The following is a 14,301-nucleotide window of genomic DNA, read 5'->3' as shown; positions in this document are numbered from 1 at the left end:
GCTCAGATCCAACAGAAAATCCCTTGCATGTTTTCATATGAAGTACAGGCACGCAGGCCTACACGTACACACAGCAAAACACACGCATCCAGACATAAACATTAACCTAGACACCCACGCCGAACAGATGGGGGTCTCTCCCATCTCTCGATCTGCAACAGGAGAGACAATTAGCGCTCTGAGTGGTCCCAGCACCAACAGATTGGGGGTGTCACCGCGGAGCCAAATAGAACAACAGAAAGTGAGACAAAGTACAGGAGATGACAAATCTGGAGGTGGGATGAGAGAACAACAAAAAAAAAAAACGCTCTTTCTTCATCTCGACAAAAGATGAAGATTGCAGAGAAACACAGGTGACGAAGACAAAAAAAAAAAAAAGGCAGAATGAAAGATGGGCAAAGTGTGCGGGGAGATAGATAAACAGATGGACCACATGTGGTACTGGCAAGCCACCGATTTCCACAACCAGCCAGCAAGCCAGTCCATCAGCTGTTCAAACAAACAGACACAGTCAGCGTGCCGTCCGGCCAGCTACTCCAGGCAGCCAAAAGTGTGAGGGCATCAGATGTGGGACAGAAAGAGGCAGAAGCTTCAAAAGGAAAATTAGGGTCACTACGAGGGCGGAAAAGAGAGAAAGAAAGAGAGTCGTCCTGCTGTTTGAAAACTCAACAAAAAAAGAAAAAAAAAGAAAAGATGGAGAAGGAAGAGAGAGGATCCGGAGAAACGGGGGCAGAAACGGCTCTGTTTCCTTCCAACAACCATGAGATGAGTCATCCTGAGTGGGCTGCCTTGCTTGCCAGGCCAGTACTAAAATACAACAAGTACAAAAAAAGGCATCATACGCACACAATCAAGCGCATACGGACCTAAGCAGAGTTAGACATACATATCGGAGATGTCAAACACACGTAACGGTTCACGCCAACATAACCCTTCCTGTGTTTCTTCTCAGGAATGCACGTCTATCCTGCTCACGACCTGTCCAGGTCGTGAGCAGGTAAACTGAACGACTAGGCCAGCGGGATAGACGTGTAGAGGGTGCGTTTGTGTTCGTCTACCTGGTGTCCATGCAGGGTATACAGCAGCTTCCCCTCCACCAGGTCCAGTATTTTCGCAGTGGAATCGCTGGATGCAGTGATTAGGTAATTACCAGCAGGATGGAAAGACAAACCGTTCACAGCGCCACTGTGGACTGGAAAAGACAAAACGACACAGATCTTACAGCAGGACTCGGGTGCACATTCACGGCAGTTCTTTTATTTAAAATTCTTCCCGAATAGCTCGTTCATCTTCATCTTCTTGAAGATGTACGATTTGTAGAGTAAAAAGCGTGACGATAATAATCTCAAATTTTTTGTCAGACTTCAATCTGTGTGGTTAAATCAATGAGCCACTTTAAAGAGCAGTGCTGAACCTTCCCAAGCTTACAGAACAGGATATAACCAGCTGAGGTAAATATCTACTGTTTAATACGTTTTGCACGTTCCTATCATTTCTTTTTTCCACCCAACAGCCCATTCTTAGTATGAAAGTGAGAACGAAGGGTACCATTTTAAGAGGAAGTCATCATGCAATGGAAAATGTATTTTGTCAAATAATCCTGCAGTACCGCGCTCAGCAATTATGCATCATTATTTTGAGGCTCCAGGTGACTAGAGGGGAAACGAGTGGATGAATAGTTGGGTCTATGCAGTTTACATTTTTCAAGATTAGAAAACTTGAACATGGATGTCAAGAATCACTGCACTAGAGGATTGAAAAAAGATGAACCAATAAAGGATTATCTTCACAAAAATCTAAACCTGTATCCCAAAGAGAACAATATACATCAAAAGGAGGGGAAAAACGCTAATCAGCAGCGTATTAATTTGATAACATATTTGGTGCTCACGCTTATTGTCATTCCTAAATATTCTTGCAGTGCATCTTCAGATTTAAACTAGACGTGCCATCTTCAAAGATAAGGTCAGGTATTCCACAGCAACAGTTCAGGAGATCAGATATTAGTACATCCACTGCAGTGCATCCCAGTGCTCCAGCCAATGTTTGGGAAGAAAAGCTTCATATCGTTCCTATAGACACACTGTAATGTCAAGCCTCAGAGAACAATTAGAACTCCTGCTGAATTAAAATGAGCTCTTCTGTCTTTTAAATGTCTCCTCCTCACAAACAATAAGAAGAAAATACTCAAAAGCTATGGGTCCCTCTGCTGGACGAACAACGCCAAGACATCCTGAGAGTTCTAGCTGAAGTTAAATGATGGCAGAGAGAAAGAGAATGGTGGCATTTTTTTTGTCATCTAAGAAAACAAAACAAAGTTTAACAATTCAGAAATTTAGTAATTAATTCAGTAAATCCAAAACAAGTCACGTTAAGGTCAATGCTATACCATTTGAATCGCTGGCTGTTAACACTCCACGTCTTAAATAACGACAGCTACACTTTACTAAAGCAACAGGGTAAACCTTATATAGATAGAGCCATTCCAGAAAAGTTAAAAAACAAAACAACTGGACTTTTTTTTTTCCAAAGTCTGAAGACGTTTCGTCTCCTATCCAGAAAGCTTTCTCTGGAAGTGTCTGGAGTAGTGTGGAGTTCCAAGCTTTATAGTTCTGCCCAACAAATGCCTTATAATGGCTTAGATGACATGCAGATTGAACCATTGAATCCATGACCTGGATGACTGAGAATCTTCACCGGGATGATTTCAGCCAGTTTCCAATACTAGCTGCGACACGTTCTGATAAACAATCGGTCGCTTTTAGCGAGCTAAACCGCTAAATATATTATGTGAAATGAAATAAGATGCAAGGGAAGTAATGCGTTTATCGTCATGCTCGATCACCACAGGCAGATGTGATTATCCATTATTAGATCTCCCAACTGAAATCCATTTAGGAGGGCTGATTACAGCAATCAGTCGGACTGCCAGCCTGACAAAAACAGCAACAACATTCAGTTTATAATAAGCAAGAAAATCTGACACTACCCATCTAATCATGAGATGAACACAGAAAAGATACAGAGAAGAGAGATTTTGCCTCACACCCACAGATAAAAATTTTAGAAATATAAATGACAACAAAATATTGCTTTTGAATACACATCAAACTGATTTTAAAATAAATCAATTATTTACAAAGAGGTGAACAAAAGTTACAGATTGTTTCCCCTGAATATGATAAAAATGTTCAGGTTATGGGACAAATGTATCTATAGATAACTGAAATGTCTCCTTAGCAGGACTTGACATATACTGTACACTTTATTTGCTTTTTACCTTGAAAATATAAAAATGCAAAATATCAAGTTATTTGTTTATTGAAACTATACAGAAGTCTTAAGGTACGTTCCCACCGAACGCAAACAAGGCGAACGGAGCGAGTTATTTACATGTTATCCCTACGTAAAGGTGCGATCAGTAGTCGACGGTCCGCGATGCGAACGATGTGTTTAGAGCGATGAAAACGGCATGAATTAGGCGGATAGAGCGAAGCTAAACTGTGACCAGAGCAAAGCTAAAGTTCGCTCGAGTTCAGCAATCTGAACTTTTCTGTCAGTTTGCGTCATGTTAAGGGTGCTAAAATGTTTTTTATATGTTACATATTTAGACAGTACAATGAGGCTAGATTTCTATTGAACAATGTATGATTTTACTTGCTCAGTAAAATCCATGGAGGAACTCACAAGAGGATAGACGCTCCTCCAATTTGATGATGCGGTGAAGCGAGCTGGGAGAAAACTGGCTCCGTTGTCAGCGCAAATTGTTTGCAAGAGTGCGGCGAAATGTCAACCGACCAATGGCAGACGATTACAAAATTCACCTTTTTCGCATTCGGTCTGAATGTACCTTTAAGCAGCCTGTTTGTGGTAAGAAAGAAAAATAAAAAAGATGAAACTTATTTATATAAGAGCCAGAGGCCCTTGTGAGAAAGTAGTCGGTGTTATGCAGTTTTGCAGTTAAACTGGATTTCACTAATATTTCAAAATAAAGAACTAAACTTCCAAAGAAATGCTAACATTTCCTAATCCAGCATGTTGCCTAACAAACATGACGGGACAGAACATTGTTACTGTAATAAATTCATTCAGGCCACGTTGTAGCAGAATGAGCGAACAACCGACTTGATTTTATAGCTTTGTGCTTCCACCAAGTCTTTTCAACACTTAATTCAGAAAATATCAAACTTCCACACTGAAAGGTGATTCAGTGCGACCTGTCTGTGCATATGGATAATGCGTTCAATAACAGTAAAAGGTTTCCATTTTTAGTTGCCTTCAGACTGATCACCAGTCATGGTCAGTCAAGAAAAAAAACTGTCTATTTACTGTCACTGAATCTTTTCTCTGTCCGTCGCTTATTTAGCGTTTATTTGAAGCTGAAGGTACACCTGGTCTGGCAGGCAGATCATCTGCCATAACCCTCTCTAACATAGAAAGGATTCCTGGATCAATGTGTGCTTCTGTGCTTTTTGTGTTTTCCTCCATGTTAAAGGGCAGTTTTCCTCTCCACTGTCACTTCATGCATGCTCGGTATGAGGGATTGCTGCAAAGCCATCGACAAAACAGACGACTGTCCCTGTGGCTCTACGCTCTTTCAGGAGGAGTGAACGCTGCTTGTCAAGACTGGATGCAATCTGCTGGGTTTCCTTAGATAGGAAACTTTTTCACAAATCTGTCTGGCGGTCATGTAACCACTGGGTTCAGGTGTGGTGGAGCAGAGACACGTCTAAAACATTTTGAATACCCATGGCGGATTGTATTTCAAGTTCTAAAGGTTAATATGATAAATTTTTTGAACAGATGTGCGTACTTATGTCCACACAAAATCTAGGTAAGAAAATGTCTCAGCAAGAGTGGTGGGGACAAGATACATTTTAAAATGTACTTAATTAAAATAACTTATTCTAGCATGATAGCTATTAAACATTACAAACAACAAAGCACGAGAAAAAAAGCTATTCCATAAAAAGAGTTTATAAAGCAAAAAACGTGTAGTGGCTGATTGCAAACTGTCATTTTGCTGCAATAGAAGATGGCTCTGGGGGGTGTTTTTACCTGGATAATGCTGAAGCATCTTGTGGGATCTGATGTCCCAGACCTTAACAGAGTGGTCAGTACTTGCTGCAGCAATGCATGTCCCACTGGGATGAAAGTCGACATAGTTTGCATAACTTAAAAGAAAGGGGAATAAAGACATCAAAGCGTCAGTTGAAAATACAAAGGGAAAGACTATCCTCGTTTTAAATTTCTCAATAAAAAAACATTTTAGGTTAAAACAGATTTACACCAAAACAATGTTATTTTTTTAGCTGTTCCATGAAATCGTTATTTGACCCCATTTTACAAACACAGTTCCAATGTCTGTTTTTAATCAAGGCTTCTCAGATTCATCACTCCGGTTTGAAGCCCTTACCCAGCATGCTCAGAAAAGGAATGAATACATTCTCTGCTGTTCCTGTCCCACAGTTTTATGGTTTTATCGTCACTGGATGATACTATCAACCGCCCGTCTGGAGAAAACCTAGAAAACAAAGTTCAGTTAAGAATTTCCCCTCAATAACTGGTCGGATGATACAACAAAAGACCTACATATGACTAGGGCTGAACAATTAATCGCATTTTCAATATAATCGCGATTTAAAAAAACGCAATTTCCAAATCGCAGAGGTCTGCAATTTTTGGCTATGTAACAATTAGTGAATTAGACACGTCCATTAGGTGTTGGTAAAATGTTTAAAGTGGGTTTGCCTCCACATGGAAGGAAAGACAGTTGCAGCAGTGAGATAATCTAACTTTCTTACTTGTTTTAGAGTTTATATAATCATCCATAGCATTAAGTTCTGGTCAATCAGTTTAATACATAGACTTGCTTGTTGGTTGCACTTTATGTCCAACAAGGGTTGATGTCCAAATCAATTAAAAGCTGTTCTCTTCAATAATATTCTGATTAATAGAAACATTAAAAGTTCTTGTTTTAAATAGTCCTTCTTTACAAACATCTTTTTTTTTAGAGAACATTTTTGTTGCTTGTAGTTAATGCAGAGAAAAGTCAAAATTGCAATTTTGGTTGAAATACAGTAGGCAGAACGCAATAATTTCTGCTCCGAGTTTAGATGCTGTGGGTCTTTTAGCAACTAATCCGCACGGCGAGGAAACAGATTGATTTGTTGTTTGTATATGTTTGAAAAGACGTGATAAATTAAACTGGAAAAAAAAAACCATTAAATCGCAATATTAGGAAAAAAAAAATTGCAATTATATTATTTTGCAAAATCGTTCAGCCCTACATATGACACGTTTAATTAAATGATTTGAATAGAATATTATATCTAGCTCCATCTATTAAAGGGTGGAATATTCCATGGTTACACAAAATTGTAAATATTTGTGTCATACTTAGCACAGCGGACCCAGTTCATGTGTTGGCTGAGAGAGAAGAGGAACTTCTGCCTGTGGACCGTCCACAGTTTGATGGTCTTGTCATCAGAGGCTGTCACCAGAGTCTGCCCGTCACTGGAGAAGTTAACACAGCGCACGGTGGCAGTGTGAGCCCTGAATACTGTTGACTCTGCCTTCCTGTAAACACACAGCACATCACTCAAATGTACAGTCAGAGGGTGGTCAGTAATGCGTCCTGACAGCAGGAGACGAGCAATAACTAGAACAGAATAGAGATATCCTTTCCTGACCTACAGTGGGGGAATTTAGGTGTACCAGCAGCAAAAGTGGAAAAAGGCAAATGGATGCATGCAGATACACACAAATGTAAAAAAAAAAAAAAAAAAAGTGCAAAAACAAAAAGTAAGAATAAGAGACTGTACAGTAAAAGCTAATTCACAACATATGAAAAATATCGTTATTAAAAATGTCACACTCATATTGTATTTCTGTTTGTTTTAATCAATCAGCAGCATTGTCCCCTGTGGTGGTTTCAGGATGAACAAAATAATACAAGAGTAACCGAATACAGAACGTGATGCTACATTGAATCTTACATGCTGGGCACCCAGAGGCGCACTGTTTTGTCTCTAGAGGTGGAGGCCACCAGGTGGCCAGATGGAGAAAACTGAACGGAAGTGACAGCTTCCTTGTGCCCATCAAAGCGATACGCTCGCATCTGAGGCTTCATGTTCCAGATCATCACGCAGGAGTCCACAGAGCCTGTGGCTGGGAGACAGGGAGGCACGCTTGAGTGAATTTGGCAAGGCACCAGCGAAATATCACAGAAAAATAAGAGACAAGAAAGAGAAGAAATGCAAAATAGTCCTGAAAAATTGAATAGGGGAGTTACCAATCTGTTTGTTGTTACAGCTGAAGTCGACACTCGTCACGGTGTGCCGATGACCCTTAAAGTGTCTCTCTAGGGTTGGATCCAACTATATGGAGAGGGAAACAGAGAAATCAGTAAACTACAAAAATCTAAATCACCAACTATCAACGCAAAAGGAATCTAAAGATAAACAATTGTTTGGTATTATTTACAAGCATAAACTTAGAAGAAAAATGCATTAAGAGTGATATTAGAAGCAAAATTCCTAAAACACATTATAAAATCTGATGGAGTGAATAAAGTGATGAAACATGGACAGACTGAGCTTTCTTCCTCGTGGGTAGTGTGCTAATCTCACCCCCAAAGATATACCTGCGTTCATTTTAAAACAGCACTTCATGAGACTTTAAACTAAGTCCAAACATGAACCTTTTGAACGTAAAATAAACAACAGACATAAATGAGCATTCGTTCATCGAGAAAAGTAATCTAACTACATACAAAAGTTTTAAAGTTTCATGCATTTTATGTAACAGACTGACAATAACCATATCATTGTCAAACTTCAGAATGTGTCACCCTGTCTAATGAATGGTGAGATCAGTACACAGCAAAGAGAAGATAGCCTTGAGGAGAACCAGCGGAGGAAACTACCTTACATGACGTGAAAGCATTCACCCGGACACGCTGGAATCTGTCAACAAGAACATCTAAAACCCACTTTATACTAGGATACAAGATAAAATAGAATAGAACAATATTTTATTGTTCCACAGTGAGGAAATTCAAGTGTTTTAGCAGTGATCAAGGGATTAAGTCATCATCAGAAGAAACAATACTGAATAGTTATTCAAATTTGTCTACTCAGATTAAATTAAATACGCAATTTAGTAGGATGATCCACAAGTGTGCAACATGTGCATGTATGTAGGGCTGGATTGCATTAAAAGCAGAAGAACAACAAACAAACAAAAACCCAACTGAAAACCAAAGCTATTGGTGTGTTTAAAAATGAGGTTAGGACTTTAATAAAGAAGAGGACCTTTCAGATTTTGGGAACTGTGTATGCACTGGATTATCGAAGAAGTGGCGAACGATAAAACGTTGTAAAATGTCGACTGTTAATTGCTTCTGTGCCAAATATACTAAAACAGACCTTGCATGAAAAAGGTCGTGCTAGACATTTGTTTTCTAGATGGACATTTAAACTGTAAGACAAACATAATTGATTGAAGGTTCTTTCTGAGTATAATGTCACATGTAGATGAAATAATCAAGTAACAGATACATACTTTATAACCACACCATAGCGCGGTTAGTTAAAACATTTGCAATGTGGGATTATCAAGTCACCTTGAAATTCACCCAAATCTGAATTTGAAAGGACAAACTCTACTGTGTGGCACTGTTTCACATTGATATTCAAGGTTTCAAACAATTGCTTATTTTAAGAAGAGACAACAATTTATAACAACAAAACCTGTCTGTCTGTCATAGAGATTTAGGGTAATTTATAGACTCATGTGGTGTATTTTCCACCCATCGACAAATAATACTTTTCATAAAATGAAATACGTTTATATATAAAAGATACGCCCTGAACTTGGTCTGGTAGGGTAGACCTACTCCATTTATATAATCACCAACAGCCCATGATCAGTCAATTAATCTATGATTTCATGAAAACTTTTACTAAAATACGAACTATTATTATCTGTTTAATCCAGACAAAGATAAGGCGTCTAACTTGCGGCCAAGAATTTGAATCAGACCCAAAGAAGTGTTGCCTTGCAGACAGTACTGAGGGTAAAACAATCCCTCGAGCCGACTACGTTACCAAGGAGACGTGCTCTGTATAGCTAGCCGGAGCTGCTGCTAGCCGTTAGCTTAGCCTTACGGTCAGAGCCACAGCTAGCCGTTACATTCGCCGTTAAGAGGAGTCGGAGAGCCGCATGTTCTGGTTAAAGCGGGAAGTTGTGAAATGGCGGAGCTTCACATCATAGGGCAGATACTCGGGGCCAGCGGGTTTCCGCAGAATAGTCTATTTTGCAAATGGGGAGTTCACACGGGAGGAGCGTGGCGTCTCCTCTCCGGGCTAAAGGAGGGACAGACTCAGGTGGACATCCCTCAAACCGGAGACATGGCTTACTGGAGTCACCCCGTCGATCTGCTCTACGCAACCAAGGGACTGCAAGGCTGGCCCAAGCTCCACCTGCAGGTCTGGCACCAGGACTCGTTCGGCCGCTGCCAGCTGTACGGCTACGGCTACTGCCACGTCCCCTCCAGCCCGGGACATCACCGGATAAGCTGCGTGACCTGGAGGCCGCTCGGCTCCTGGCAGGAGCAGCTGGCGCAAATGTTTGTCGGCGGAGGCCCCCAGCTCCGCAACCCGGACCTGATCTACAGCGGGGCGGACAGATACAGACTGCACACCGAAACGATGGGGACCGTGGAGCTGGAGCTGGGAGTTATTATGAGACACTTCGACAAATACGGCGTCGAGAGCTGAGACTCTTAAACTTCTGAACATTTATCACAGCGTGGATCTATGTTGTTCAGCCTAGAGCCATGTGAAACGAAACCTTTTTTTTAAATAAATGCATCTTTTTCACGATTTTAAATATGGATTTCACTCGTGTTAATAAACTATAAAGTTGGTTTCATATCTTCTGCATCTACTTTTATTTACTCAGTGTAATTCTATGAAAAGATCTTGTTTAATTTTTCAACATGTACATTTTGATGTAGTATTTTATAACCTATATGTAGCCCATATTTCAGATCAGTGAGCATCCTGGACTCAGCACCCCTTTGGGATACACATAGGTTTACTTTAATGCAACACAAATTTTTAAAAAAAATAAAATAAAATCTTTTCACAGAATGAAATTCTTTAGAGTTTTGGCCAATGACATTAAAATAAGTTTGCATAACTAAGCTCATTGTTCAACTATATGTGCTCATATCTACACACAATTACCTTTATTTATTAGATTCAGCCTATCATGGAGTGCTGAGATTCATAACTGGCTGCAAACATCTCACACTTCTTTGCACGTTGTATACTTTAGTTAGTTGGTCAACGCCATCTCTGTGTAGAGTTTTCTTATTGGTACTTTCATCTAGAAATCCATTCTTGGTTTATTGTCTCTGTATTTGTCCTCTTACATGTCACCTAAACACACCAGTGACAGTCCACCGTCCCAGGACGTCGTTGCTATATATTATATAATATTCCAACAGTGTCAGAAGCTTCTTGCTCTTGCTCCTAAATATTAATTCCCCCCCCCCCCCCTGAAATATTTAGCTTTTTGAAGATTGTGACCCCATATTTCAGCATGTATTGTACATTCGGTTTTAAATATGTGCAAACAGGTCTTGTAAATGACAACTTGTGTCTCAGTGAGACTACCTGTATGAATAAAGGCTTAATAATAATAATAATAACAACAATTAACAAAAACCCATTTTTCAGCACATTCATTAACCTGAGCTGAGCCAATTGTCCAATAAAACAACATTTTAAGCAACAACTGATAAGGTGTTTTACAAAAAGGCATGGGCAGGTATGAGATGTGTCCCTGTATAGTAATTACCTTGAGTAAAGTTACAGTTACCCCTAATGCTGCATATATTACAACATACTGTTTATTACAGTTAGAATATTGTTATTACCATATATTTACTTACAAATATGAGAAGCATTTTTAATGAAAACTCAATACATTTTGTTGCAGTTTTAGCACAAACATGATTATTGCACTACATATAATCCCTTTTTGCATTTCAACTCTTTATAGTATCAAATAAGCTGCTGATAGCCGGTTATTAGTCAGGTAATCTGTTCAAATAGAGCCAGCAGACAGCTATCAGACATGATGATTATATATAGCCAACAACAGCATAACCTGGTGGGTGGCACTCTGTTTCTTTCCACGTGTTCTTGCAACTACATGTTTTGACAAAACCAAATTAGCTTTCAGGAAGCAAGGGAAATCTGTGGGAGCCTTCTTTGGAAGCCAGCTGCAAGGCAGTGAGCAGCAACCAGTGGAAGAGGGGCCGTGGTGCGTTATTCTATGTTTTATACAGCAGGAAAAAGCCCCGATCCCTTCAGCACTTTGATTAGCAACAGTATAACATATAACTAGTGATTTTATATCTCACTATTTTCTTTAAACATTGGTATACCAGCTCAGGCCTAGTTAAAGTATACCAATGTTGGACCTTAGTGGTCAAAGCCGGGGAAAGAAAACTCCTGCCAAGTTTTGCTAATAGAATGCCTAATAACAGAGTGACGCTTACACAGAGTATGTTCAGCAGTGATTACTGATACTTTGAAGTTGCAACCATGCAGCACCTCTCATCCGATGGACTGGAATCTCAACAAATGGACTGGAAGATCACCAGGAAATGTTTTCTATGTTTTATATGTCTTAACAGACCATATGCAATCATGCTATTTACATCTTCCCCAAACGCATAACTACAAGTCCAGGGATTCAAATTTCTCATCCCAGTTTTTATCATAGTCTGGATAGATATCTACCATACCAACCAGTCGATAAATCTGGAATCCAAGTACATTATATATACATTTGCCACTACTTTGGAGACACTGATCCAGATTGTGAAAACGAAACGCGAACAAAAGGCTATTTAATTTAATTGGATAGCGATGCTGCTATTGCATACAAACTCTGGTCTAGTGTTTCATGAAGCTCAAAAAACACTTTGGGCCATTTTGTGTTTTCACTTTTTCCTATTTTTTCCCAAGCAACTGAACATGAACAGAGAACATGTACCAGATTAAGGTGTAAACAGTGGGGGCATAGCTCGAGACATACATTTTACTTAGAAGCTTGAGTCAGAATATAAACGCAAGCTGCAATATCAGTCCACACATTAAATTTCACTATCTTAAACTCTATCAGTTTTAAATATTATCTAAATACACGTTTAAAGGACCAGGTGACGATCTTTCTACTTACCAAACCCTTAGATGTCAGTGTATCAATTCAGACATACTGTATGTGTTGACAGACACTTATGCATGAATTAATATTCCTCTAACCAACTCAATTACACATTTTATTGCAACAGTAATCTATAATCACAAATCAGTTGGAAATATTTACTGCATATTTGATGCAGTTTTGTTGGGCACGCGTGCATTTTTACAGATTTCTTGTATATTTTTAATGATGTTGTCTAACAGATTTAGCCCTACTGTATCACAAAACAGATCAAACGAGGACATTTGTGACAACTGACAAATGCCAACCACTGTCTAATTTAATATAAATACAATAAGATGCGCACACCCGGCTGCAACATGAATATTGAACAAGCTCTCCTCTGGCCCAAAACAACTATATCACACTACAGATATCAAACTGACTTCACCTTCGTGGTTCTAGTGACAAGCGCAGAGCAGCTAAACTCACCAGTGCAGAAGTCATTTTTGTTTATGTTGAAGGAACACACTGGGTACGGCTTGTTCCTGTGTCTCTTTATGAGTCAGGTTTAACTCGGCGTTAATTCGCTCGAGATAAGCAAGATTTAATCAAAACAAAATCTCACACCGTTAGCTCAGCGGTTTGCTAACATAAGCCGAAAGCTAGCCGCCAGTTGCTAACAACAACACTTTCAGTTTACGCGCCGCGATTGGGCGCTGAGGCCGTTGGTCTGAGCTCTTAAAGGGGACGCCGTTAACTAAAATACTTGTAAGTCTAAACATTGATCCCACTTTCTATGTAGGATAAGGAGAATGACATATATTTGTTTTTTAAAAAGTAAAAGGGATATTTTTATCACTTCATCCACGCAATAAATGAAACTTTTAAGCTGATTTACAATGTAATGGCATACTATGCCCACCAGGGGTCATCAGTGCTGCATAAAAGTTTCTGAAGAAATGGGCCTTTAGTGAAAAGCTGGATATATTTTTTCCTCTGAACATTTCTTTGACAGAGATCAGACCACAGGTCAGTTTTCAAACAGGAAGACGTGGGACGAAAGATGTAAAGTAAAATGGCATAGTAACATATTTTCATACTTGCAAATTTGGGTAAAACAGTTCACATGAATTTGACCAAGCAACAAACAATGTATAGTCCATTAAATGATAACCAGATACGATTTATTTATTTTAGTTATTTATTTTTAAAGATGATTGTTATTGACGCATGAAATAACACAGGCTGCCATATGTTACTCATGTAAGTTTTTATGTCTTCTAAACGAGAGATTAGGCTGGCAGAGAGCCTAAAATAAGAAAAACGCTGCATACCTTTTTATTTTTACATCAGTAAAGGCATTTTTTAAATTCTCAGGTTGTGGAATTATTCCATTTAAAAGAAAAATATTGTGTTGCACATATACAAATTTCAAATACAAAAGAACCATAACTACATACAGTAAATTCACATCTCACTCACATTAGAGAAATCAAAACGTCTGGTTTGTATTTTCTCAGAAATGTTCGAAAAGTTGTTACCATGACGTACACAGAGGTAACATTAGTGAATATAGGTCCTATGACTTGAAGTTTAAAAGGTTTAAATAAAAAAAAAAAGGCTACATAAATGTAACTATTTAAATGTAACTATTTAATAAAGACACTTTTGGGAAAAAGTCAGTAGGTGTTGCTAATCCCATTTTTCGAGCGCTTATGAAGTTTGGGAAAAACCTTTTTAAAAAAGTATTCCCCCTTATGGCTTTATGTCTCAGCTGCCTTGAGTAGGTCATATGCTATGACCACCAAAATCATCCTTTTCACTGTAACATATACTTTACCCAGATCCTCTTGTGGGCTGTTAAAGCTGTAAGGTTGACTTGTCACAAATACTTCAGAAGTCACACTTTTTACACCATAGTTATGTGGCTTTACTGTCTATAATTATGTTGTTTTTCATGATTTATTATTTTTAGAATCTTATCTGGCAACTACCAAGCACACCATCTACTAATCCAGGAGTTATTTTACCTTATTGTTTTTTTCCCTTTAGTTTTTTTTTTTTTTTTTACAA

The 14,301-nt window shown here is 38.9% G+C and overlaps 1 protein-coding gene across 3 annotated transcripts in view; it reads right to left on the bottom strand.

Annotated features, from left to right (window-relative positions):
• The window catches only part of poc1a (POC1 centriolar protein A), a 43,918-nt gene extending 29,827 nt beyond the window's left edge, over positions 1 to 14,091 (bottom strand). Inside the window, exons 1-7 of one of the 3 annotated variants that reach the window (XM_021319905.2) lie at positions 14,069 to 14,091; positions 7,295 to 7,379; positions 6,999 to 7,170; positions 6,400 to 6,579; positions 5,417 to 5,524; positions 5,059 to 5,174; positions 1,059 to 1,192 (exon numbers count right to left, since the gene is read on the bottom strand). In XM_021319905.2, coding sequence (XP_021175580.2) covers positions 1,059 to 1,192; positions 5,059 to 5,174; positions 5,417 to 5,524; positions 6,400 to 6,579; positions 6,999 to 7,144 — 684 coding nt within the window. In that variant the 5' untranslated portion in view covers positions 7,145 to 7,170; positions 7,295 to 7,379; positions 14,069 to 14,091. Of the gene's footprint in view, positions 1 to 1,058; positions 1,193 to 5,058; positions 5,175 to 5,416; positions 5,525 to 6,399; positions 6,580 to 6,998; positions 7,171 to 7,294; positions 7,380 to 9,422; positions 9,870 to 12,717; positions 12,917 to 14,068 lie in introns of those variants that run through there. The other 2 variants (XM_012869362.3, XM_012869360.3) reach the window with 2 other exon arrangements.
• Positions 14,092 to 14,301: the final 210 nt, after the last annotated feature.

Source organism: Fundulus heteroclitus, chromosome 20 (genome assembly GCF_011125445.2).
Source record: "Fundulus heteroclitus isolate FHET01 chromosome 20, MU-UCD_Fhet_4.1, whole genome shotgun sequence".
NCBI classification, from domain to species: domain Eukaryota; kingdom Metazoa; phylum Chordata; class Actinopteri; order Cyprinodontiformes; family Fundulidae; genus Fundulus; species Fundulus heteroclitus.
Note: the sequence above shows the minus strand (reverse complement) of the source record. Positions and strands in the feature narration are given on the sequence as shown.